The sequence below is a fragment of the Chlorocebus sabaeus genome, chromosome 14 (assembly GCF_047675955.1).
Source record: "Chlorocebus sabaeus isolate Y175 chromosome 14, mChlSab1.0.hap1, whole genome shotgun sequence".
NCBI classification, from domain to species: domain Eukaryota; kingdom Metazoa; phylum Chordata; class Mammalia; order Primates; family Cercopithecidae; genus Chlorocebus; species Chlorocebus sabaeus.
In genome coordinates, this window is record NC_132917.1 from 63,419,118 (window position 1) to 63,446,289 (window position 27,172).

General features: G+C 38.2%; 2 protein-coding genes across 3 annotated transcripts in view; one reads left to right on the top strand and one right to left on the bottom strand.

Moving 5' to 3' along the window:
* The window catches only part of WDPCP (WD repeat containing planar cell polarity effector), a 491,319-nt gene extending 486,541 nt beyond the window's left edge, over positions 1-4,778 (bottom strand). For both annotated transcript variants that reach the window (XM_007970462.3, XM_038007022.2), the window contains exon 1: positions 4,398-4,778. Coding sequence is in view for 1 of the 2 variants with exons in the window: in XM_038007022.2 (XP_037862950.1) it covers positions 4,398-4,471 (74 nt within the window). In the remaining variant the exon portion in view is untranslated. The remainder of the gene's footprint in view (positions 1-4,397) is intronic.
* Positions 4,779-4,950: 172 nt separating this feature from the next.
* On the top strand, positions 4,951-23,787 carry MDH1 (malate dehydrogenase 1). The gene is made up of 9 exons (XM_007970472.3): positions 4,951-5,245; positions 10,929-11,027; positions 11,834-11,930; positions 14,122-14,297; positions 15,895-16,017; positions 21,339-21,515; positions 21,929-22,042; positions 22,598-22,687; positions 23,453-23,787. The coding sequence occupies exons 1-9, from the start codon at positions 5,243-5,245 to the stop codon at positions 23,576-23,578; spliced, it is 1,005 nt and encodes a 334-aa protein (XP_007968663.1). The 5' UTR covers positions 4,951-5,242; the 3' UTR covers positions 23,579-23,787.
* The last annotated feature ends 3,385 nt before the right edge of the window (positions 23,788-27,172 follow it).

Consider the following 27,172-nt stretch of genomic DNA (forward strand, 5'->3'; position numbering starts at 1 on the left):
ACTCCATCTCAAAAAAAAAAAAAAAAATTTTTTTTTGAAAAATGTAAATAGTTATTTTAGGGTACTAGCTTCATGACTGACTTTATTCTTTCTCAAATTTGCTGTTCAATAATAAAAGATAAAGTTCTAAGTCACCATGTTTTATATAAAATAGATTACATATGAGTGGTCAGTGCCTGTAGTCCCAGCTACCTGGGAGGCTGAGGCAGGAGGATCATTCAAGCCCAGGTGTTACAGACCAGCCTCAGCAACCTAGTGAGACCACATCTCAAAGCAGAAGAAGAAAAAAGAGTGGTCAGAGGTATATGTGTATCTTAAAGTAAAAGAAAAAATAAAACCAGACTATATGCAGTGGCTCATGCCTATAATACAAGCACTTTGGGTGGCCAAGGCAGCAGAATCACTTGATCCCAGGAATTCAAGGCTGCAGTGATATGATCATACCACTGCACTCCAGCCTGGGAAACAGAGTGCGACGACCTCAAAATAAATGAATGAATAAATATCCACATACTAACACAGCTTAAAAAGAAGTAGATTACTAATATTTTGAAGACACCAATACCCCATCTCCTACTCTCCTCCCCAAGCAACCATTATCCTGAATTCTGAATTAATCATTCCTCTGCTCTTATTTATGGTTTTACCAGATATGCATGAAATCCTGAATGGTGTTTGTTGCTAATTTTTAATTTTTATAAAAATTAAATCATACTGTATATATTCTTATATGGTTTGCTTTTTTCAATCAACATTGTATTTTTGATGCTCATCCACGTTGGTGTGTAGCTATGTTCTATTCATTTTCAATATATTTTTACATTTTCCTATTGATGGCCATATGGGTAATTTCTAGAGCTGTGCTCTTAGAAACAGCGCTTATGAATGTCTTGTACCTCTCTTGATTTAAGTGGGTATGTAAAGGAATGGAATTGCTACATTATGTTTCCAGATATAATGATCACTCTGTGTTATTAGCCTCATTTTATTAATAAATGAAGGCTTATAGAGACCAGGAAACTTGTTCAAGGTCACACAGCTAGGTAGTAAAGTTAAGACCAATAAATTCTGCTCCTTCCACTTGAAAAAAACTCAGTTAGGTAGCTCATACTTCTGAAAACATGTAACTATCAAACAGAATCCTGATGTTTTATCTTGTTTTACCTAAAGTTAAAAGAGGAGGTCCTAGGAAATTATTCCACTCAATTCTACCACTTGACCACTTGAAGCAACTTGACTACATAATGATCATGATTAAAACTTTCATTCTATTAAAATATCCTGTATTTCACCATTCCTGAAAATTCTAGTCAAATGTTATAGTTTAAAATGTGTACAAATTGTGTATGTATAAAATTATAAGACATAGTAATAAAGTGGTTCTCATTGTGACTACAGTTTTACATTAAATTACAAGCACTTTTATTTTTGCCATAACTAAATTTGGAATTACTACATTTAAGATTCACTGAAGTGAATGTAATAATTATTTTTTAAATACTACATATTCCTTTTAGAAATTACTTGAGAATACTTTGAAAAATGTCCTGCATGCCATTTAAGCCAACCAAATAATTTCCAAGATACCTAGCATTACACTTAAATTTTAAAAAGGGTAAAAAGTCAACTTTTTTTTTTCAGCTAAGGTCAACTATTTAGCTCTGCAATCTTTCCTTTAAAAAATATTTGTAATAATTAGGTCTCTGATTTATTTCACAAGTCTTAATCTTGCTTTATAAATAATCCTATTTTCAATCACACTTTATTATCTAACATGGCTGTTTATTAATTACATGATCCTATGGTAAAGCACATATTTCTAAACATGTAACTACTGAGACCTACAGCAGTGTAAAGGCATCTTCACATTATAGTACTCTGTAAATATTACATTGTTACTTTTAACAAAAAGGAACCAGATTATAATAAAATTGTTACAAAATAGCTTAAAAGTGTAATAGAACTTCACTAAAGAAAACATTAAAATGAACGAGTTTTAACTAGACCTATAACAATTTTATATATGCTAGAGATAAAATTAATATGAGGTTACATAATTTTTTTTTTTTTTTTTTTTTGAGACAGGATCTCACCTTGTCACCCAGGCTGGGGTGCAAGTGGTGCCAGTACAACCTCCGTTTCCTGGGCTCAAGCAACGCTCCCACCTCAGCCTCTTGAGGAGCTGGGACTACAGGTGCACAACACTATACTCAGCTAATTTTGTAAAAATGTTTTGTAGAGACAAGGTCTCAGTATATTGCCCAGGCTGGTCTCAAACTCTTGGACTCAAGCAATCCTCTGGCCTTAGCCTCTCAAAGTGCTGAGATTACAAGTGTGAGCCACCACACCTAGCTGAGGTTAAATAATTTTATACTATAAAAAAGCATAAGATCTTGTGAGTTCCAAAGTGCTTTGGGTATGAAGAGCCAACATTCTGTTTCAGGGATTTTAACTTAATGCTCCTTTAACATCTTTGCTGGATGTTGTTAGAATAGTATTTCAAACATTTTCTACAATTTGAATTAAATATTACCTTACTAAATAATGAGAGGCTGGGCAAAAAAAAAATGTTAAGTATATCTCCAAATATAGCACAACAGTTTAATGCTCTGTTTGTGACCTTAACAAAATATGAAAGTCTGCAACACATTCACAAACCACCTGGAGATTCAAACTCACAATGAACGTGCAATGACATATTGTGCTACTTGACATTAGCTATTACCAAAGACAGTTCAAAAGGAAGAGAACAGAGACAATCTTATTAGTATAATTGGAAATGTGCTGACATATCCACCTGACCAAACATCTTCTCTTGCAGTGTATTATATTACCTGAGAAAGGTAACTTATAATCAGTGCTAATATGCTCCTTAATCTGATTTACAAGGTCAACTAGCTATAAACAGAACAAGGCCCAGGAGCTACCATACAGGTGACTTCAATTCTCTATGTCTGGACTGGATGGGAATACGGGGGCTTCCATGTTTGTGGCCTTGTTGGAGTATGCGAATAGGACTGCAGTGAGAATTCTGGTTATAAAAACTCTCCCTTGTAAAATTCACTGTAAATCAAGGACAAAAATCATGAGATTGTTTGTTTTATTATACTTTAAGTTCTAAGGTACATATGCACAACGTGCAAGTTTGTTACATATGTATACCTGACATGTTGGTGTGCTGCACCCATTAACTTGTCATTTACATTAGGTAAAATCATGAGAGTTTTAAGGACAACAACATGGAAAAATCTTTCTGTTAGCAGCTAGTGGAATAATTCATTTAGGAGGAAAATGGGAGAAATGTTTCGTAACTGCTGAGAGTAAAAACTCGGAGAACCTAGGCTTGAGAATAATGTACATCTACTAATTCAGGACTAGACACATAAATTAGAGAGTTTTTGACATAAAAGTAACATTTGAAGTGATGCAACGCATGAATCAGCTCACTGAGGGATTGAGTATAGACAGAGAATACAGCCACCCCAATGTTAAGAGATCACAACTGAAAAAAAATTTTAAAACTCGGAAGGACTGAGAACCAGTAATAAAAGAGGAAACCCAGGAAAGTATGTTGGCTGAGAGCCAAATGAATAAACAGATACAAGGAGAGTCATTCAGGTGCATTAATAAATGCTAAAAGTAAAGCATTACATTCCTTTCTAAAAATAGCAAATCTTCAAACTGAAATAGAGAAAAATGGAAAGATATTACTTGGCATTCATTTATCAGTGACAGAGAAAAAACGGAAGTTCTAACAATGTTATCTAATCGAGATGTTTTATTCATTTTCATTACGTATATGCTGTGTATGGTACTCCCGAGCATCATATCTTCCTTTTAACATCCACATGAAACAAGCTTTTAAAGAGCACAGCAATTCTCTTGGCAGCATTAATTTTAAAGAGAACCTCTTAAGTTGTTTTACCAGCTCAGACTGACTGACTAAACAACCAGCGTCTCCCATTCAGCTGCCAGTCTTTCCTCAGAAATGCCGGTTTGGCATAACTTTAAGACTCAAGATGGTATAAGGCGCATCCTGTTTCTTCCAAAAGAGAATGGGCAAAACTCAACATTCACGGAGGGCTTAGAGAAAATTAGATCCGTATACTGTGACGTCCTGGAAGGGAGAGGCTCACCTCCTACAAAGTAGATGCTCAATAAATATTTTTGATGTAATTCTGGAAGAGCTCCATTTGGGATCGGGAGTGCACCTACTCCAGGGCACCACCCCCTGCAGAATAGTTGCATTCCCACGCCCCTCATACTCCGCTCAGTAAAGGCACCCGCGAACTAGCAGGCATCCACCCAGTGAATACAAGCAAAGTGGGACGGCGCACCACCGCAGTCCGGACTCTTAAGGTTAAAAGAAAACCCCTTGCCCTCGGGCCAGGGCTCACCTGCCTCGGGAGGGGGAAGAAGCGCGACTCCTGGCCGCTTCGGAGTAGGCGTCCCGGCAAAACTCTCGCCTCATCACCAGACACTACCCGGGCAGAAGGTTCCTGGACTAGGTCCTTGGACCCGAGAGGGAGGGACAAGCTCACTTGGTCTCTTGGGTCTCCAGGCCGCCGCCGCCGCCACCACAGTTCCCTCAGGTGTTACAAAGCGTCCGGGGTGTGCGCGCGCTCCCGCATCGTCGCTTAGCAACCTGAGAAGCTGTCCGGTCGTCCCAACTTATCAATTCCCCCGCCCTTCCACAGTGTGAATCGTTTTTTAAATGATTTTGTTTCCGGGTCGAGCCAGCTTTACGCAGCGGAAGGTCTCTTTACCTCCCACGTTTACCCTCACGGGAGGACGAAGTCTCAGTCACGCGCGTGGGGGGTGATGTCGCTAAGGGGTCATTCTCTCCACCCTAGAGTTACAAACTAAATCTCTCCCGCCAATTGCCGGGCGCCATCAGGCAGGTCCTTGCCTCCTGACCCCAAATCATCCGCTTGTCGTCGTCCTCCAATCACAGCGGCTCATCCTCCGGGACTACTTTGCAATCGGAGCAGAGCGCAGTGAGAAGGGAGTGAGAAGAACCTCTCGAATCGGGAAGTGTAGTTCAACACTTGAAGGAAACACTTTGGAGATTGCGCCAGAAGCAGGCAGCGTAAACTACAGTTCCCAGAGAGCGCCGCGTCGGGAGCGGAGCGTTTTCTCGCTAACACCGCTCGCCCTCTCCGAGTCAGTTCCGCTGTAGAGGTGACCTGACTCTCTGAGGCTCATTTTGCAGTTGTTGAAATTGTCCCCGCAGTTTTCAGCCATGGTGAGTGTGGGCCCCGGGTTCCTGCCCACCTCCGGCCCTCGCGTCCTTTTGTGGGGTTTCTTGCACTTTAGGGACTTTTGGGAGGCAGCTGTGCAAGGCGCCGTCCTTCGCGCCCTTTGACAAGCTCGGACTCATCTTCTTGGGATTGTCGCAGTGACCCAGTAATTGGGAAGAGATTGATTTCCACCTTGCGGGGCATAGGGCGCTCTTAGAAGGACTCTGGAGAAGTAGTTGTCCTGGGAGAGGCGCGATCTTAATCCTGTTGTATGGCGGGAGGACAGAATACGACGCTGCAGCTATTTTCCAAAGGATGTTACGGGGTTTGTTTGATAAGGACAATAAGGTTTGCGATGGGAGGGAAAGGTTGGGTGCTAACCCCTTTTTCTCCTCATTAGCCCACAGTGTTTATAAGAGCTTTTGTCACAGGGCCCTTGAAAGCTAAAAGCTGGAAAGGTAGTATTTACCTGGTGGTCCAGATTACGATCTGCGTTTGCAGGAGACGTGTTTCCGCCATGTCTGATTTCTCAAAATGTTATTTGGAACCCGTTCATTGACCTGTTTTGTAATGCCAGGACATGTTGAAGTGATGGCATCACTAGCCAGATAACTACTGCGGATAGTCTTTGTTGAACTGTATGTAATGAATTCCAGAAGCACTTCTTTTAAATGTAACAGAGTAACCATTTTGTCTTGGAAGACCTGGATAACCTAGATCTCCATCGCTTGTCTCTGCAGAAAGGGGGGGGGGGGGGGGGTGGTGAAGGAACTCTGACGTAGGAATATTCTGCGTACTGCTTGAAGGTGACATTTGTCATCAAACTCAGAGAAATCGCTTCCTACTATCAATACAGTGGCTTGTATTTATAGTTGCGACTGTTTTTCCTACTTTGTGTCCAAAATACTAAAATGGCTGGAGAATGTGGAGAAATGTTTGAATGAATTGGAAATTTCCCAGAACCTGAAAAGACAACGTTTTCAAGGCAAGGGCATTACTCTCTCTGCCTGTGTAACGGGGCCAGTGGAGACAGCTACTAATTTCCAGTAGGTGTTAAACCTAAGTTTCCTATGTATTTTGTCACATAATTAGTCATTTAAATTATGGTTTCAGTGGTTTCTGTCCTAATAATCTTAGCTAGAAAGCAGAGGTACTTATTATGTGAGAACCTTGGACTTTTTGCTTTTAGAACTGAATGGGATCTTTTAAAGGTCATCTTGACGAATCTCCCCACTTCACATCTTAAAATTGAGTTTATCGAGACCCAGAGAGAATGTGATTTGTCCCAAGAGTCTCACACTCTTGTCATTTTTCTATATTGTGTCTTACACTCATCAAGCCTTTCTGAATTTTTATTTTTATAGGGACCACCGCAGTGAGGTCTTGCAGCGGGGGAGAGACGGTGTACTCAATTCCCTGAAAACTTAATTTTTACTAACTGAGATTCTGGATGAAGTTACCAGTTCATACTGCATATACAAACTCAACTATGTTATCAGCATGTCGATTACTTGATAGCTTTATTCCTTGCAATTCAAAATATTGGAATTCTAGAATTAAAAGGGGATTTGGAGAATATATTATCTACTCTTATAATGTAGTCTGGGGAGGTCAGATAATTTTCTTAAGGTCACAGAGAGATTTTGGGCCCCAGATTCTTAGCTGGTTTTCCCTAGTAAGGCCCCACTGCTGGAAGGTCACTGAGGTGCCAGATAACACAGAGACAGAACATGAGGAAGAATTTGTCTGGCAGTTTGCTGGAACTGACAGCAAATTCACACATGACTCAATTTCCCTGCCCCCCTCAGGGGAGTGTGTGAATGGACAGAGTTAGAAAAGAGCCTTCTTTTGTAAGCTCATTCAAAGGGGAGGATTCTTTGCTTGTTGTCTATAGGGAGTGACAGCAAAATAAACTGTATGAAGGAATCTAAATGGTACCGCTTAGTTTTTTGTGTTACAGAAATGCATGTAATTTAGAAATATATATAAATTTGAAAGTGAAAAAGGAATATGTGGATCTGTCTGTGGAATAACAGAGACACTTAAATTCAATCTTTACAGCTGAGAAGTTAGCACAGAGCCTGCATCTGCAGGAAAGTCATTGGTGCCCTGCTAAGAGCAAAGACATTCCTTCTTTGGATCTTGGCAGACTGCCCAGATATCTGAGCAAAGAATAGTAACCTATGTTCACACTGTAACATTGTGAAAGTCAGCAGGACTCGCCCACCCTCCTGCTTTTCAACTGCAATGTTGCGGAGGAGCAGAAAGAACCATACGTGGAGTTTTCTTTCTCTGTTTCATCTTCAAACATTCAAACACTAACTAAGCCTCAGACTGCCATTAATAAGATGGAATTACCTACCTGTGAAAGTAATTTCTCCAGAAATACAGAAGAAAACTGCTGAGGTGGAATTAACTGTTCATTAGGTGGCCACAACCCCTTCATTAAGGACTGTGATACTGTGAACATGTTTTTAAATAGCTACTAAAATTGACTGCATTATTCTAACCATATAGATGACCTTATGGGAGGTTAAACTTTATAGATAGTGATCTTCCATCTCTCCAGCCCCCCTTTTCTTATCCTACTTTGCTGTACATTGAAGTAGTATGTGTTCGTACTTTATACCCTAACCTTCCTTCATTCAACAAATACTGGTTGAACACTATATGGAAATGCAAATCCGTATCAAAGGCAGACTGTTCTTAAGGGGGCTTCATGGTCTAATACAGAGCAACAGAAATGCAAATAGAAAACCACAGGCTATTAGAGTCTTTAGAGGAAAATTCTGTGATGATAATTGTGAATACTTAAAACTACTCTGTTCGTTAGGTAATTGCTATTATTATCTCCATTTTACTATGGGGAAATAATGCAGAGAGGTTAAGTAACTTGTCCTAGAGCACGCAGTTAATGAGTTGTGGAGCCAGGACTTGAACCTAGAAAGTCTGGCTCCAGAGTCCATCTCTTTAATTACTACTCTCTACTGCTTCTCTAGCCCCCTGTTTTAGAAAATTGGTGTATCCTTTTGTTTCCTTCACGTAATTCACCAATGGATTCCCTGGCCTAAAATAGTACCAACTACATGATAGGAACTTAATGCTGTTTTGTTTAATGAATGAATTAAATGAGACAACAGCTCATCAGTGGATTTATAAGGTAATATCATTAGTACTAATGACATAAATAATTTTGTTAACTATAGTTGAAACTATTGTGGTCACTGAGTTTCTAGCCTTCTCAATACATACTATATATGAATAAAATACCTTTTGTTTTCATGGTACATATTAATGAGTTTTTGTTTGAGTCAGGATCTCACTCTGTCACCAAGGCTGAAGTGCACTGACACAGTAATGGCTCACTGTAGCCTTAACTTCCAAGGCTCAAGTGATTCTCCTGCCTCAGCCTCCTGAGTGGCTGGAACTACAGCATGTGCCACCATACCCAGCTAAATTGTTTTTTTAAGAGACAAGGTCTCACCGTTTTGCCCAAGCTGGTCTCGAACTCCTGGGCTGAAGTGATCCAGTCACCCTGGCCCCCGGCGCAGTGTGCCGGGATCATAGGCGTGAGCCACTGCACTCAGCCTGAAATATCTTAAATAAATAAAATACCTTTTAAAAAATGTTAAAGCATACTACATATGTTCCCAAACAGTTCTTTTACATTTCCATCTTTTTGGTAGTTTTATAGGATCCAGCTATTCCTTCAAGCAAATATCGGAGTTCCAACTACGGGCCAGGTGTTTTTCTAGGCAATTGAGATACAGCAGTAAATAAAATAGACAAAGTCCATGTTATTAAGGATCTTGCATTCTAAAGGAAAAGGGAGTAATAATTTCTTCCTGTATTCCCTTTTCCTCACCTACTGTACTTGACTTCAAGGAAAGAAGGGAAAATGACAGAATGAAACGTGTAGGCCATTAAAGATTTTTCTATAAATAGCAATAAATTGGAAAACAAATATTGTATAGTATATAGCTGGCTATGATCAAATTCATTTCTCTACACTAGTTGACATTTATTTATTTATTTATTTATTTAATTTTGAGATGGAGTTTTGCTCTTGTTGCCCAGGCTGGAATGTAATGGCACTATCTTGGCTCACTGCAACCTCTGCCTCCTGGGTTCAAGCCATTCACCTGCCTCAGCCTTCCAAATAGCTGGGAGGCGCCTGCCAATACACCCAGCAAATTTGTATTTTTAGTAGAGACAGAGTTTCTCCATGTTGATCAGGCTGGTCTCAAACTCCCAACCTCAGGTAATCTGCCTGCCTCGGCCTCCCAGAGTGCTGGGATTACAGGCACGAGCCACCGTGCCTGGCCTGATACTTCTTTTTTGAATTTTTTTTTTCTTTGACTTCTGTGAGTGAGTACCAAATTGCTGAGTTCTGCTGACCTTCAGAGCTTAGAGTTAGAAGCTTAAAAGAAGCCTTTGAGGCTATCCATCCTTGTTTCATCTGGAGGAAGGATCTTAAAAAGAAACCAAATATTTATAGGCTCAGTCACATCAGTGGACCATTTCTCCATGCAAGTAGGGGTAAAGGTGACAGTGAAAGTACATTTACCCAGCATTGTCGGGGAAAGGAATGGTTCACCATAATTAAATTTTTCTGTCTAATTAAACTTACCCATTATGTTTCTAAACATTGTTTTGTTCTTAATAGAAATATTTCTATTTTTTAAAATTCTGTCAGCTTAGTCTTTTTTTCCTCAGAGTCATCACCTTGAATATTAGTTATCTTTGTTTCTATGTCTGTAGTTTGTTCAGGATCTGTTGAAATTTCTGTTTGTATGTCTTCCCTCCTTGCTTTTAAAAATAATTTTCCCTTGGAATCAGGTTGTCAGCTGTCTGTCACTACATGTTACTGTTGTTTCTCCTGAAATAAAAAATCTTGTTTTTCCTCCTCCAGACAATAAAGTTGAATAGCAATTAATTGTCCTTTTTTTTTGAGACAGAGTCTTGCTCTGTTGCCAGGCTGGAGTGCAGTGGCACAGTCTCAGCTCACTGCAACCTCCACCTCCTGGGTTCAAGTGATTCTCCAGCCTCAGCCTCCCAAGTAGCTGGGATTACAGGCACGCGCCACCATGCCTAGCTAATTTTTGTATTTTTAGTAGAGATGGGGTTTCACCATGTTGGCCAGGCTGGTCTTGAACTCCTGACCTCGTGATCCACCTGCCTCAGCCTCCCAAAGTGCTGGGATTACAGGCATGAGCCACCACGCCCTGCCGATTAATTGTCTTATTTAAATATATTGGCTCAATGTAAATGGAAAGTTTTAGCCTCTTTTACTCCTTTTCTTGGTATGAAGATTCTATTGAGCAGATGGGAGTGGGGGCTTTGCATAATAAGGATTTGTGTGGCTCTAGTGGCTGCCAGGGTTTGGATCACCACATACTGAACACATCAACATTGTTCAGCCTATTTTAGTGGTAAAAATCCCAAAAAAGGTGGATAAGATTATGTAAGTAAATCCAGAATAACACTTTTAGCTCCCTATATGGTGAGAGTTAAATAACACCACGTAAATATGCAGCACATTCATTTTCTACTAAGCCAGATGCAAAAGGACTTTAAAATTTTACATTCACTTTTAAAGTATGTGGATTTCTTACTATAGATAAAAATTCTGGATATTTTTAAGGTACAGTAGTACTTAAAGATGTTAATGGGTCTTTTTCATTACAGTCTGAACCAGTCAGAGTCCTTGTGACTGGAGCAGCTGGTCAAATTGCATATTCACTGCTGTATAGTATTGGAAATGGATCCGTCTTTGGTAAAGATCAGGTAGGAACAGGTGTCTATAAATCTTAAGTTATTAGAGTAAGAATATGGTTAGTAAAATTCTGTATTTGTACACAAATTGTAAAACAGTGAAGGAATGTGTAATCTCAGTAAATGTAATAGGCACATTGCTATAATTGGAAGCAAGTAAATTTGTATGTATGCCTCCAGGCACTGAAAACACTTTGGAAATGAGAACTCTTCCATATATTGTACTTAGTTGACTTGGTGCAACCAGCAGGTGTCAGTCAATGGGAGATATCACTAATGATAGTGACTTACAGTCATGTGGGAGAGAGTTACTCAATAAGCACTCCCTTGTTAATAAATGGCCTTTAGAAGCAAAAGAGTCAGGATATCTGCTTCCCAGTTGAAGCAGGCACTCTGACTTTCAGCAAGCCTGATTAATATACACTAAAATCATTTTCTAAAGTATTAATTTATTCAGTTTCTTGACCCATGGATACTGAATTATTCTTTCATGAACTGAAATCAAACATACAGCTATTAACAATAAGAGCAAACTATGGCATGTCACTCAGTTTAATGTTTTTTTTCATGTACTCTTAAAAAACTGAGTAGTGGTGATTCCTCTCACTGTGTTTGTTAGCAAACCAATGCTGATTTTATAGCATCCTTCTTTCTGAAAGTGGCATAGTGCTAGATACCTGACCTCCTGAAATAATGATCATGACTAATTAATGGGAATTACATGCATGTACATACCAAATAAAAAGTATGTGAAAAGACTTTCTTGTGTCTAAGTGAAATAGCCTACACTAACAGATGCTGTCCTTGCTTTTTGGTAGCCTATAATTCTTGTGCTGTTGGATATCACCCCCATGATGGGTGTCCTGGACGGTGTCCTAATGGAACTGCAAGACTGTGCCCTTCCCCTCCTGAAAGGTGAGTTGGGGAGTAGAGAAGGGATTTTATAGTATTTGATTTCTTACAAAATACAGGTTTTTAGGGCTGGGCGCGGTGGCTTACGCCTGTAATCCCAACACTTTGGGAGGCCGAGGCGGGCGGATCATGAGGTCAGGAGATCAAGACCATCCTGGCTAACACGGTGCAACCCCGTCTCTACTAAAAATACAAAAAAATTAGCCGGGCATGGTGGCAGGCGCCTGTAGTCCCAGCTGCTGGGGAGACTGAGGCAGGAGAATGGCGTGAACCCGGGAGGCGGAGCTTGCAGTGAGCCGAGATTGTGCCACTGCACTCCAGCCTGGGAAACAGAGTGAGAATCCGTCTAGAAAAAAAAAAAAATACACAGATTTTAGGTTTTTGTTAAAGGCTCTTAATTAGAAATTATTCATAAGAGGATTTTTTTATTTGGAACTACCATACTTATTAACTACTTATGTATACCAAGGATAAAGAAGGGTAAAAAATGAGAAACAATGTCAGGTAAAGGACTATCATTTTTTTCCCCCAATGTGTGTGTGTATATAATTTATTATACCAGTTAATTGTAATATTTTGCACAAGGGTTATACACCTGACATTGTCTACACACACATATTATAGACAATGTAGGAATTGTCTATGTTGTGTTGTTATGGAGTCTACTTAAATGGTAATAGTAGCATCCTGTAATGGAAAACTTGTCTCAGTTTTGAAGGATGTCCTTCTTAGCTATACATTGCTCTGGAAGTTGGTTGGTCCTTATATGGTCCTCATCCCATCTACCAATCATCAGGTTGAGACATAGTATAAATTGTCCTTACCATATGCTCTATAGTTTGAAAAAACCCAGAAGAGCTCAGCTAAGGGCCTTTGCAGATCATTGAACTATAACACGAACATAATAAGGAAGCCTTAAATTTGATTGAAAAGTTTATTAAAATATTCTAAATTAATTTGAATATTTTTCTTCAGCTATATCTTCATCATAGTCTTTCTTTTGGTAAGGATTAATTGATGAAACTCTCCTAGAAGTTTGCACAAAGCAAAATAATATATACCTTCCCAGAAAAACTTTCCTTAAAATTTTTCATCTGTTGAATAAACATTTGCTAGAAAGGATAATCTGCCATCTAAATCTTTTGGTTGCAAAGTTCTGTAGAAGAATACGTGACTGCCCACACTATTCTGTTGGTTCCCTTTTCTTACCCACAGCTCTTTCCAAATCAACTTTGCTGCTTTTTCCCATTTGTATTCCTTTCTTTGCTGAGTTCCCTGTGCTTTCTCCAAAGGGCCCAGATTGCACTTGGTTTGTCCTCTGCCAGATGTGAATAGGAGAGGGAAGGGAAAGTTCAGCAAATAAGGACGTCGTTTTTTTTTAAGGAAGATAATTTTTTTTTCCTCCAACTGGTGTTCCTGTCTATGCCCATTTTCAGACTTATGGCAGGCTTGACTATGATGCAACTAGCCAATTTTCCAGTGAAAATGCTGAATGTTGGTCATAGCTTTTTTAATACAATCAACAAAGAAGTGTGATGACGTATGTTCTTCAGTCAAAAAGCAAGTGATGTTTGCTTATTGTACTAACACTGGAGCATAGTGGTTTAACTCTGGACCAACCTAGGCTGGAATTACAACTCCGTTATCTTTTGATGGTGGCGAGTTAATCTCTTTAAATCTTAGTGTCTCCATCTATAAAATGTGAAGATTAAATTTGATAATAATATAAATCTCTTAGCATTATCCTTGGCACAAAACTCCTCAATAAACATTTATTATTTTTAAATTTGTGATTGGTGTCTTAGACCTTAAAGTAATTGTAATTTAAAGGTTAGGTGAATTAGTTGCTCTTTTGTGTTGTGTGGTAATTAGTGTGAATAACAAGTATTGCTTCAAAAGTCATCATTATACCTTGCATCATATATGATTATAAAAGATAAAAGCTATGGAGTTTTTGACATTTAAGATAATTACTGAAATAGGAAAAGCAAAATAAATCTATTGACATTTCTGATGTTATGATTGTTAAAATAATATATTATCTTTCTTTTCTTAGGCTCCTGAAATGCATATCAGTGTGATATATAAACACTTGCAACAAGTGAAAGAATTTATGGGTAGATTCAATATGAAAAAGAAAACTTCCAAACTTTGGTGTTTAAGTAGCTCTGCATATTTATTGCCATGTCCACAGATGTCATCGCAACAGATAAAGAAGAGGTTGCCTTCAAAGACCTGGATGTGGCCATTCTCGTGGGCTCCATGCCAAGAAGAGAAGGCATGGAGAGAAAAGATTTACTGAAAGCAAATGTGAAAATCTTCAAATCCCAGGGTGCAGCCTTAGACAAATATGCCAAGAAGTCAGTTAAGGTGACCAACACTGTGTTTTAGGGATTTTTCATTATTAGCATTTGAAACGTACGCTTTTAGCATTTAAGCAAAACCAAAATTATTTGTCCTTTTTTCTAGTTCTGTGCAATCATCAGTAAATATGGCTATGGAGTTTTGCTTGATAAGCTCTCCCTTTCTGGGTTTTTTGTTACAGTGTAGAAATCTATATTCAGAGTGTTCAAAAATATTTTTCCTATTAGTATAATGTGAAAATTTAATATTAGTTCTTAAACCTATAGAGAAGGCACAGGACCTTCTGATGCATTTTTGCTGAGTGGGAATATTTATTTAGACATTTAAATTTGTGTGTGATTGTGAAAAGAGATAGCTAGCTGTAAGGTAAGTTTATTCTCAGGAGTAGAAGATAGTGGTTTCTGAATGCTCAGATTTTCTTATTGCAGAGGAATCTTAATATGCTTGTTTCTTGAAGAATTGAGTCAGTATGACTTACAGTTCCGTCTCTTTGTGTTAAAACTATTTAGATTCTAACTATGTCTTAATAATGCAATAAGCCTTTTTTATTTATTTATTTATTTTTATTTTTTTGAGATGGAGTCTTGCTCTGTCACCCAGGCTGGAGTGCAGTGGTGCAATCTTGGCTCACTGCAACCTCCACCTCCCGGTTCAAGCGTTTCTCCTGTCTCAGCCTCCTGAGTAGCTGGGACTACAGGCGCATGCCACCACACCTGGCTAATTTTTGTATTTTTAGTAGAGATGGGGTTTCACCATGTTGGCCAGGCTGGTCTCGAACTCCTGTCCTCAGGTGATCCACCTGCCTTTGCCTCCCAAAGTGCTGGAATTACAGGTGTGAGTCACAACACCCAGCCAAACCTTCTTTTATTAGTGAACTATCAATTAACTAGAACTTAATTGTCACATAGCAAATAGGCTTGCCGGTTAAAAGTTTAACTGATTTCCGTATACTTTCCTATTTTTTTTTTAAAAAAAAAAAAGTGAAAGAAAATTTTTACAAAATTTTTTAAGTTGCCCATTATAATGTTCTATCAGTAACATTTCATAGATGTCTGCATTTTTTGCTTTCTGTGGACTTCATTTTAAATAGTTAACTTACTTTCTGTCATCACAGAAGATAATATAAATGAGTTGAATAGAAATCCACAAGTACCAGTAAAAGATTAGAAGGTTGTTCAGACTGCTAAATTGCAGGCTGTTTGGAGGTAAAGTACTCCTTGCACAGTAATTCCACCTCTGCAAAGCGTCCTTGTTTGTCAGAAATATTTGCCAGCACTGCAGTACTTAGAGACAATGAAGTATCTTGTCTGCAGCTTGTCAAAAGAGGTACCAAAAAAAAAAAAAAAAAAAGACTAAAGATATAACAGAGTCAGTCTCTGTAATATGGTTGTAACTTTTCTATAAATCTGATATTATTTCAAAAATTTTATTACCATTTTATTAAAGATTTTTATAACTTAAAATGTATTTTCCTATGCTATCTTGTATTTGGTGTTTCCCAAGCCTCCCCTGTACGGCTACCTGTTAGACATTTTCAGTCAAATTTTAACATGGTTAGTAAGTATATAGTCTGTAAGTCTTCAGTGCCTTCCATTCCTCCTAGGTTATTGTTGTGGGTAACCCAGCCAATACCAACTGCCTGACTGCGTCCAAGTCGGCTCCATCCATCCCCAAGGAGAACTTCAGTTGCTTGACTCGTTTGGATCACAACCGAGCTAAAGCTCAAGTAAGAAAAATGTCTTTTAAATCTTGTGATTGTTCAACTTTAAAACATTTTCTCTCACTTTTAAAATAACTGAATCTGAGTTTGTGCTTTTTTCTTGTTTTTGTTTAGTAGGAACCTGTTACTTTTATTAAATTAAAAGTAAATTATTATTAATTTGTTAGGGAGTCTTTAAATGTATTCTCGTAAAGGACCAGAGGCTTTACTTCCTACTTGATTTTGTCTTTAACTATATTTCAATTGCTAACTATAATGAAATGCAGTTACTAATGTTCTCTTGTTACAGTGGTTAAAAATTAGTATACATGATGGTACATAATTTAGTTTTAATTTTTTCAGATATATAGGAGATTATATAAACAAAGACTTGAGCTTTGCGTGATTGTGTGGTTCTGCTTCTGTTTTACCTGCAGCTAAGCAATCAAATTCAGATTTTGTAATTTTATATTTAATTTTCAGTTTATGTCTTTTTAATATTCTATGTGTATCTGTGAAATTTGCTACTTTCACTGCTTAGGAGCTAAACTCTGTTGCTAATTTTCTTTGCCCTTGGAGCCATAGATAAGTATGCCAAGGAGCCAGTGACCAAGGAATTAACAATAGCTTTTCAAAAAATTAGAAGCCAAGCAACTGATCTGAGCTAGTTTCCTAGGCTTTTTCAGATCTAACTGGTCCTGGTGCCTGTTCCTGGACAGAACCTCTGTCCGTTGCCCTAATGCTTTTCTGGCCATCCCTTCTTGTCTGTAGGTCATCACTGCTAGATAGGTCTATGAGTTCAGTGCTTTTTCTTCTAGAGAAAGATAACTTTAGTTTCAAAAAAAATTGTTAACCAGAAGATGCTATGAGGTCTAAGTTGAAGCACTGCTGCCCTAACCTAAGAATTAATAATCCTTCAGCACTGGAATGCCTATGAAAGAGAAAAGAATATACATTTGTTAAGCATCTACTGTAAATTGAATGCTATACATGTAATTTTCCATTTAATTTTTATAGTAACCATATGAGGTATCTTATATTATCCCTGCTTTAGGTAAGAAACCTGAGGCCCAAGGAAGTCAGAGAACCTGCTCAGAGTCATGCAGCTTATAAATTATGGAGCCACTTGATTTGCCTGACTCGAAACCCTTATGTATGGTCTTACCTAATGGTATCAGCTGACCTTAGTCCACTTACTAGCTCTGTGATTTTGAGAAAGTACATTCAGTGATTAAAATGTAATAATTATATCTACCTCAGAGAGTTCTTATGAGGATTAAATAAGATCCATTTTAAGCCCTTAGCATGGTGCCTGCACATAGTAAATGCAAGAAAAGTTGGCTGCTATTATTATTAGTTGATTTCTTCTTTCTAAGAAGCATACAGCCTAAACATTCCTAACTTAAAGGGTTGTTGGATAACAACCCTTAAATTTTTAGCTTAAAGTGCAGATATTTCCTGAGAGGCTTTAGGCTATGGGGCTGGGTCTGATGGTAGCTGAGAACAAATAGGAGTTTGTTTGAATGACTGGAGGCAGGCAGTTTGAGTACTGTGGGACAGTTGTAAAGGAAGAGATATTATACGCCTTACAGTTGTAAACTGTGGATTGCCAGACAGTGACTTATTTAGTTCCTGCAACAAGAAAAAGGTAACACAATGACACTAGCAACCACTTTTTGTTGTTTCACCTGAGGCTTTGGTGGAGACAGGCTTTGGAAAATTCTGCTTCCAAAGGTACTGCTAAGAGATACTTTGTCCTAGTGCCTGAAACAGTTTTCACTGCAGGGCTAAAGTCTGAATGAGCAAAGAGGAAAGAAAGTGCTCTCCTCAGACTTTAACCTTCACTTTGGGACATGTTCTTTATTACTCCTGGGACCTTGGCTTGGCACTGTTTCAGCACGTCAATCTGGCATAGTGAGAGCTTTTAAGGAGTCATTGAAGAAGCACTTTCTTCCTCTAAAAGAAGTAGTTTATCCAGTGAGAAAAATAACAAACCCAAAGATAAGTTTTTCTTACAGGAATGGTTGCTAGATATTTTGTCTTGGAATTCAGAGGCCTTAGCTACTTACGGACTGTTTAACACCTGCAGAACTTCCCTGTGTATTTGCAAACCAGTGCTATATTTACATCTGCTGACAAGGTAATTTGACAGTGATACCAGATAAGGTAATTTGACAATGATACCAGTTAGCTGGTAAGAAAATTACTAGGGCTGGAGAATTAATCAAAAACTTTTAACAGACCTCTATGACAGACATGAGTGTCTAGGGGAGTAAAGAACTGTTATCCCGGGTATGTATAAATTTAGACTAATTGTGACATGAATCATATTAAGAAATTATATCTGCTGGGTGCAAAGTACCTGGCCTTTGCTGTCCAGACAGAACTGGATTAGCTCAAGAGATCAAAGGAGCAAGAGGAGGAGGGCAACAAGAACAAAGGAAGGCAGGGGAGCCCAGGAAGACCGAGGGCAGAGAGGCCGAGAGGCATTTTGTCTTCACTGTACTTGGGAGCATTGAAGCTGACATTCAGGGAAGTTATAGGCTCTAACTTCCTGGTGATATATATATCTTGAGTTAATTGTTCAAGGTATAAATTTATCTTTTTCTATACCATATCAGCTAAATTTAAGTATAAATGTAAGTAAGAGCAGTTTTTTTCCCAGTTCTTTCAGGTCATGGCACCCATAAAAAATGGTACTCATTGGACAGCGTGCCACTCTACCCTACCCCACAGGCTAAGCAGATCAATAGCTGAGGACCCCAGAAACCAACCGTCAACTAATTTGTGGAGACTAATGCAAATATTGTAGATAATAGTCCTAATACTTGCAAGACTTGCAGGGATTCGATCGGTCAAAAGTGATTTACAATATCACAAACAGAAATTTTTAAGTAAACTTTTAACTATTTTAGGATTTCAGAAAGCAGTCTCAGCTAGTTTAAGAGTGAGAGTGAAAGTAAAGACAGTTTACTTCTTACTTAACTGAATAAATTAGTGTGAAGACCAGTCAAGTCATTGCAGACATTTTAGATAATGGCCTTTTTTTTCATCTTTATCTTTTTGGTTGGTTGGTTGGGTTTTTTTTTTTTTTACTTTTCATTTTGAAATAATTTTAGACTCAGAAGTTGCAAAAAAAAATAGTACAGAGAAGTCCCTTGTACCTATCACCCATTGATGGTATCTTACATAACTACAGAGTATTATGAAAACCAAGAAGTTGATGAACTACACACAATACTATTAACTAGACTTACTGAAGTTTCACCAGTTTTATATTCATTTATTTTTTTCTGTGTCTTTATGAATGATTCTATGACATTTGATTACAAGTGTAGATTCCTATAACTGCCTCCATAGTCAAGGTACAGAATTTCTTCATCACTCACAAAAGAACTCCTGCATACTCTCCCTTATGGTCACACCTCCCTCTGTCCCTGACATCATTTATCTGCACTCCACCTCTATAATTTTGTCATTTTGAAAATTTACAAAAATGGAATCATGCAGTAAGGAATCTTTTGAAACTGTCTCTTTTTCACTTAGTTTAATGCCTTTAAGATCCATCCAGGTTGTTGGTTGTTCTTGTTTTTCCACTTACCCCTTTTATTTATTCCATTGCATATGTAAGACGTAATACAGTTTATTTAACTATTCTTTTTTTTTTTTTTTGAGACGGAGTCTCACCCTTTTGCCCAGGCTGGAGTGCAATGGCACGATCTCGGCCCACTGCAATCTCTGCCTCCCAGGTTCAAGAGATTCTCCTGCCTCAGCCTCCTGAGTAGCTGGGCTAATTTTTGTATTTTTAGTAGAGACGGGGCTTCACCATGTTGACCATGATGGTCTCAATCTCTTGACCTCATGATCCTCCCACCTCGGCCTCCCAAAGTGCTGGGATTATAGGCGTGAGCCACCGTGCCTGGCATATTTAACCATTCTTGAAGGATATTTGAGTTGTTTCAGTTTAGAGTTGTTATTACCCTTGTTTTAAAATTTTCCTTAAAATATCAAAGTGTATTCCTTTTATTACATGGTAAATACTCAAATGCTTTATTTATGTGCTAAAGCTACAGACTCTGGCACAACTAATTTTCTCTCCCATTCTTACTGGGACACAGAGGAAGGAAGAATTGCCCACAATGTCACCAAAACAGATCAGCTTCTTAAAATATTTTTCCACATTCCCTTCTGGTTCATCATAAATTCTGTTGTCTAGTTAGGAACAAATTATACATACACCTGATCACAATTTATTTTCTGCACATAAACTTATCAGACAAATAACCAACAGGCTGATTTTATTTAAATCTACCAAGGCATGTCTTTTATTTTGAGACAGTCTCACTCTGTCGCCCAGGCTGGAGTGCAGTCGTGCAATCTCGGCTTATCACAACCTCCGCCTCCCAGGTTCAAGCGATTTTCCTTTCTCAGCCTCCCGAGTAGCTGGGATTACAGACATGCACCACAAAGCCCGGCTAACTTTGTATTTTTAGTAGAGATGGGGTTTCTCCACGTTGGTCAGGCTGGTCTCGAACTGCCAACCTTAGGTGATCTGCCCGCCTTGGCCTCCCAAAGTGCTGGGATTATAGGCGTGGAGCCACCATGCCCAGCTCAAGACATAACTTTTTAACCTTTTTTTGTGGCTACTATGCTATATGTGATTGCAAGGCATTGCAGGACCCTAAAGTGCTTTTTGGAGTTATAGCTAGAGATTGTTACATATGTTAGAATTTTAGTGTGTATATATGTGTGTATACACACACACACACACACACACACACACATAAAATCTCTTTCCTTCCGTTTCCTGATATATAAAATGAGGACAGTCATATCTTGGTAATTTGAGTCCTATCCAACTCTAAAATTTCATATTTAGGGTTATTTGAAAATTAATTTGTATATGGTATGTAATAAAAATTTTACCTAAAGTGCCTAAATACCTGATTACTCAGAAGCACTGAGAAGACATCTCCAGGTAAACATTAACAGTGAAACAAAAGATCACATTTACATATTTAAGAAACAGTAAATTGATTAATAAATAATAGTAACTTGATTAATGTTTTATGTTTGATACACCTACTATACTAATAACCACAAACTATGGGATGCTTCATACCCTTAAACATTGTACTCCATAAGCTTCAAGTCCATGGTTGTTACCACTGTTAAGCTGTTGTAGGAAATTGCCAAGCAATAAATTTACCTTTTTTACAAGTCACTATAACTCTTGTGTTCTCTTGAAATTTCAGAAGCTTTTTATTTAAGGGCGTTTGTCAAAACAGGTCCCAATTGGAAATAAAAAGCATTTGCCTCAGTAATGTATTTGTTTTCAATTTAACTAGATTGCTCTTAAACTTGGTGTGACTGCTAATGATGTAAAGAATGTCATTATCTGGGGAAACCATTCCTCGACTCAGTATCCAGATGTCAACCATGCCAAGGTGAAATTGCAAGGAAAGGAAGTTGGTGTTTACGAAGCTCTGAAAGATGACAGCTGGCTCAAGGGAGAATTTGTCACGGTAAGAAAAATCTGTGAGCCTTCTTAACGCTGAGCATAAAGAACTCTTGAGAGACTCTTAGGACAGGAAACCTTCAAGGAGGGCAGGTCTTTCACAGTTGCTCTGATGACTGCATACTTTCGGGATCTTAGTAAGCCAGTCATGATCCAGTCTGATCTGATATGATCTGTAGCACAGCAGTTGCAACTTATACCAAGATCCATGTCTTTGACATATGATAAACTTTGTATGGGAAGATACAGTTTTCTTTTTCCAGAAGGATTGGTAAGGCTAACATCAGGTTGTTGCATGATTTTGGAGGAGACACATTAAACTCTGGTCATAGCCTTTCACCCCAAGTTCGACTTGGAATCAATGAAAATGTTGCTATCATGACCAAGTAACACTGGTGCTTTCGCCTGCCCCTTTCCCAGACTGTGCAGCAGCGTGGCGCTGCTGTCATCAAGGCTCGAAAACTATCCAGTGCAATGTCTGCTGCAAAAGCCATCTGTGACCACGTCAGGGACATCTGGTTTGGAACCCCAGAGGTAAGGATTTACTGATTTGCACAGGTCACTCTGTTTTATTTTTGTTGCCTGATGATATAATATAAAAAGAATATAGCCTTTAGGTTATAATCAGGTTAGGTTCATTTCTCAGCTCAGCTGCCTATTAACTAACTAAACTTTGGAGTTTCTTAGCCTTGACCTTTCTGAGCTGTTTTGTCATCTTTTACATGACATTATTATACACAGGGTTGTGAGGGTTAAAGGAGATTGCATATGGAAAACACGTAGCACAATGCCTGATACATAGTAGGGGTGAAATTTTTTCTTCTAGGCCACAGCTTCCTCATCTGTGAGGATTAGGAAATGAGGATTAGGTTTCCCTGGCCTACTTCACATATAATGTGGAAGCATGAAATGAAATAATATCCATGAAAGTTATCTTGTCGTGGAAGTACCTGGTGCTGATGATAGTTCCTTACACAGTAATGATGTTATGAACATAGTAAGAAAGGGTCACCTGGTTTAATTTTATTAGTTTATGTGTCAGTTGTGTAAACTAATCACCATGAGTATGTGAAACATTGTTATTTTCAGGGAGAGTTTGTGTCCATGGGTGTTATCTCTGATGGCAACTCCTATGGTGTTCCTGATGATCTGCTCTACTCATTCCCTGTTGTAATCAAGGTAAGGTATTTTGGAGCTATTTCCCTTCTTTGAGAAAGTAGTTATATGTTTCCCTTAAGAATGGTATTATTGGCCAGGCACAGTGGCTCACGCCTATAATCCCAACACTTTGGAAGGCCAAGGTGGCAAGATTGCTTGAGCCCAGGAGTTCAAGACCAGCCCGGGCAACATACTGAGACCCCCCATCTCTGCAAAAATAAAATAATTAGCCGGGCATGGTGGCACACACCTGTGGTCCCACATCCTCGGCAACAGAGCAGGACCCTGTCCCCCCAAAAATAAAACAGAATGGTATAACTTCATCTAGTAAATTGTTCCTTTACTAAAATAGACATTTTTCTCAGCTTTAAAACTATATGTATTTCAACTTCAGGTCATTAAAAGTTTTTGTGATTGAAATTAATCTGGAAAGGAAAATTCAGCTTTTCCTACTAAACACAGTATGTTGTTATGCCTCTAGTATTAGAGACCTACAAATAGTATATTTCTAAATGAAGCAATGATTTTCAGTGTTGTTGCTGTTTATTATAAACGTGCTAAAGTCAATCATTTTAAAGATTTTTTTTTTTTAGATTCAAGAGGTTTAAAATTCAAGTGTTGAGTGTTTATTAGAATTGTCTATTAATGAAAATCTGGATTTTGATTTACTTCTTTAGAATCAGACTTTAAAACAGATACACCTCTAAATATAAGTTCAAACTAGGTTGTTGCTTATTAAAAGATCAGTTCCACTTTAAATCTCTTATTTGCATTATTTTCAAACAGAATAAGACCTGGAAGTTTGTTGAAGGTCTCCCTATTAATGATTTCTCACGTGAGAAGATGGATCTTACTGCAAAGGAACTGACAGAAGAAAAAGAAACTGCTTTTGAATTTCTTTCCTCTGCCTGACTAGACAAGGATGTTACTAAATGCTTCAAAGCTGAAGAATCTAAATGTCATCTTTGACTTAAGTACCAAATAATAGTAATGCTCACTTAAATTACTTGTGAAAAACAACACATTTTAAAGATTATGTGCTTCTTGGTACAGGTTTGTGAATGATAGTTTATCATCATGCTGTTAGTATGCATTCTAAATAAATATATACCCAAATGAAAGTGACTTAGACTCTGTTTCTAGCTAATATTTAGTGTCTATTCAGGAAACAAACTTGCGGCCAGGCACAGTGGCTGACACCTGTAATCCCAGCACTTTGGGAGGCCGAGGCGGGTGGATCACTAGGTCAGGAGATTGAGACCGTCCTTGATAACACAGTGAAACCCCATTTCTACTAAAAATACAAAAAATTAGCCAGGCGTGGTGGCAGGTACCTGTAGTCCCAGCTACTCCGGAAGCTGAGGCAGGAGAATGGTGTGATCCCAGGAGGCAGAGCTTGCAGTGAGCAGATGGCGCCACTGCACTTCAGCCTGGGCGACAGAGCGAGACTCCATCTCAAAAAAAAAAAAAGAAAAAAAGCAAACTTGGATGTTTCCCAGCTTGCCTAAAGAATTTTTATATATATATTTTTTCTAACCAGAGGAAGGCAGTAAGGCTAGAAAGATAAAGCATAAATCTCATTTAAATAGAACATAGGAACTCACCTTGCGATAATGAATCAGTCTATTTCAGTATATATTTGTAAACATTACCTACATTGAACACATACCGTATTTTTAAAATCTTAAAGGTTCACGCTTTGTAGATAATTCAGTTTTAAGGCTCGCTACTAATATTAAATAAGTTGCAGATAATATTGTTAACAGTGTTATGCCATTGGATGAAATTAGAACATTTTCATTATATTAAAAAAATGATAATAGGTTTTCACTGGAGGTGTTACTTTTTAGCGGATAAGGAATCATTTATATTTCAAAACCACTAAATGCCACAGAAGTTTATGCTAGTGTTAGGAGTTTTCAATATAAGCCTATTACTAGAAAAATAGTGGAGTTTTTTCAATACTCTTGCTTTTTCCCCAAACCTATCATGGCAGAAGGCATTTTCTATCTTTTTGTCCTCATGCTTAACACACTGTCCACATGTAATAGACAATATTGTATTAATAAGTATCTCCAGGCCTAATGTAGTACTATTCATGGATACTCAAATATTGGTTGGTTGGATGTATTTAAAATTACAACTTTGGGAGGCCAAGGCAGGAGGATTGCTTGAAGCCAGGAGTTAAAGGCTAGCCTGGGCAACAAAACAAGACCCCCATCTCTACAAAAAATTTTAAAAATTAGCTGAGTGCAGTGGTGGATTCCTGTAATCCCAGCTACTCAGGAAAGTAAGGCAAGAGGATCACCTAGGCACAAGAATTCAAGGCTGCAGTGAGCTAGGATTGCACCACTGCACTCCAGCCTGGACAACAGAGCGAGACCGTCTCCTTTTTAAAAAATTAAAAATTACCTAGATCATTATCTCATATGATGTAGAAAAGAAAAAGCAAGTGAGTAAAACTACGTTTAGGACTACTATTAATTGGAAGCATAAAAACAAAATTTCCTATAGAAGGAACAAAATTTTGTATAAAGTAAGTATGAATTGGACCAGTTGTTATTTTCTTTCAGTTCCAAACACTCCATTCTATATTCTCATGACATTAGGACTGGAACTTGGCAAGCCACATTTCTTTACCTGCTGCTCTTTGTTAAAAATGTACTAATAGGCCAGGCGTGGTGGCTCATGCCTGTAATCCCAGTACTTTGGGAGACTGAGGAGGGCGGATCATTTGAGGTCAGGAGTTTGAGACTAGCCTGGCCAACATGGTCACTAAAAATACAAAAATTAGTCGGACACGGTGGCGCATGCCTGTAATCCCAGCTACTCAGGAGGCTAAGGCAGGAGAATCACTTGAACCTGGGAGGTTGCATTGAGCTGAGATCATGCCACTGCACTCCAGCCTGGGTGACAGAGCAAGACTCCGTTTCAAAAAAAAAAAAAAAAATTATATATATATATATGTATATATATACACACACACACAAATAAAGGTAAATATATATACACACTAATATATACACACACTAATAAAGAAAACATGCTCTTACTCCTTCCTGTTGGTTTCCTCTATCATTACCTTCTATCCACTTTATATAAGCCAGAAAAGAAGAAAACAAATGAATCAAACATATCTTTAGAAGAGCAATTAGTTGGAAGCATGAAAACTAATTTCATGTAGAATTAAAAAGAAAATCTTGGCTGGGTGCAGTGACTCATGCCTGTAATCCCAACACTTTGGGAAGCTAAGTGGGAGGATCACAGACCAGCCTGAGCAACATAGTGAGACGCCATCTCTACTAAAAATTAAAAATTAGCCAGGCATGGTGGGAGGGTCGCTTGAGCCCAGGATGTCAAGGTTGCAGTGAGCCATGATCATGCCACTGCACTTTAGTCTGGGTGACAGAGCAAGACTGTCTTTTAAAAAAAAAAAGAAAATGTTATATGAAGAAAGTATGTATATATGAAAGTTATTGGAGAGATCTAGATTACTTGTAGAAACAAGTAATTTTTCACTAACTGTGCCTTTGAAGCATGGATTTCAGTTTGAATATTCGCATTGTGAAACTGATTACCACTTTATGCCATTTTTTTTTAATGCTCTTCACTTTCATCACCTTTACCAAGAGAACAAAGCATTTTGTTGCCCCCGTCTCTTAATGGAGTCCAGGCCCAGGAAATTGTCTTTAAGCAGCATGATAATATGTGAAAAGCCTATGTCTTTCCTAAGTATTTTTACTAGTATTTGAAGAAATGATACATGGGTGCATTACAGGGCAAAAGACATTACATTTTAAGCCAATAAAGTTAGATTAAGAAGCTTTCCAAAAGAGGTACAATCTGTATAAACCTAAACCTTAAGGGAATATTGACCTCTGCAGATCATAACCCTGGTAATGTTTCCTGAACAACAGAAGTGGATGGCCAGTGCAGCTTTATTTAATTCTAATAAAGCATAAAGAAGGAGGGGGAGAAAACCCTATAATTCCACTGCCAGTTAATCATAATTTAAATAAAAGTTATATATACATTAGAAAAATCAATGAAATGGTGTTAAATGAAAACCAAGTTTTTGTTTATCCTAACAGGAAAAGAAAATACACATATTTATTTTGAGAGTTAAAAAAAAAAAAAAAAAAAAAACAAAGGAATGCATAGTGAAAAGAAATGTTCTTTGCTCACCTGACTCCCACCCATTTAAGCCTCGTTTTTGTCCCACGGCCTATAGCTCGGAAATATTCAATGCATAACCAAAGTATGTATGTAAATATATGTGTGTGCATGTAACCATCACCTTTTGTACATAAATTATAACACACTGTTCTGCACTCTGTGTTTTTCCTTTAGTAATACATCTTAAAACTATATAGATACTTAGCGTCAGGCACAGTGGCTCATGCCTGTAATCCCAGCACTTTCGGAGGCCAAGGTAGGCAGATCACTTTGAGCTCAGGAGTTAGAGACCAACCTGGGCAACATAGCAAGACCCCATCTTACAAAAAC

Excerpts from the sequence above, each read along its gene's own strand:
- MDH1 (XM_007970472.3), top strand. Across the intron at positions 16,018-21,338 it reads ACAACCGAGCTAAAGCTCAA|ATTGCTCTTAAACTTGGTGT; the intron begins GTAAGAAAAATG and ends CAATTTAACTAG. Across the intron at positions 22,688-23,452 it reads CATTCCCTGTTGTAATCAAG|AATAAGACCTGGAAGTTTGT; the intron begins GTAAGGTATTTT and ends ATTTTCAAACAG.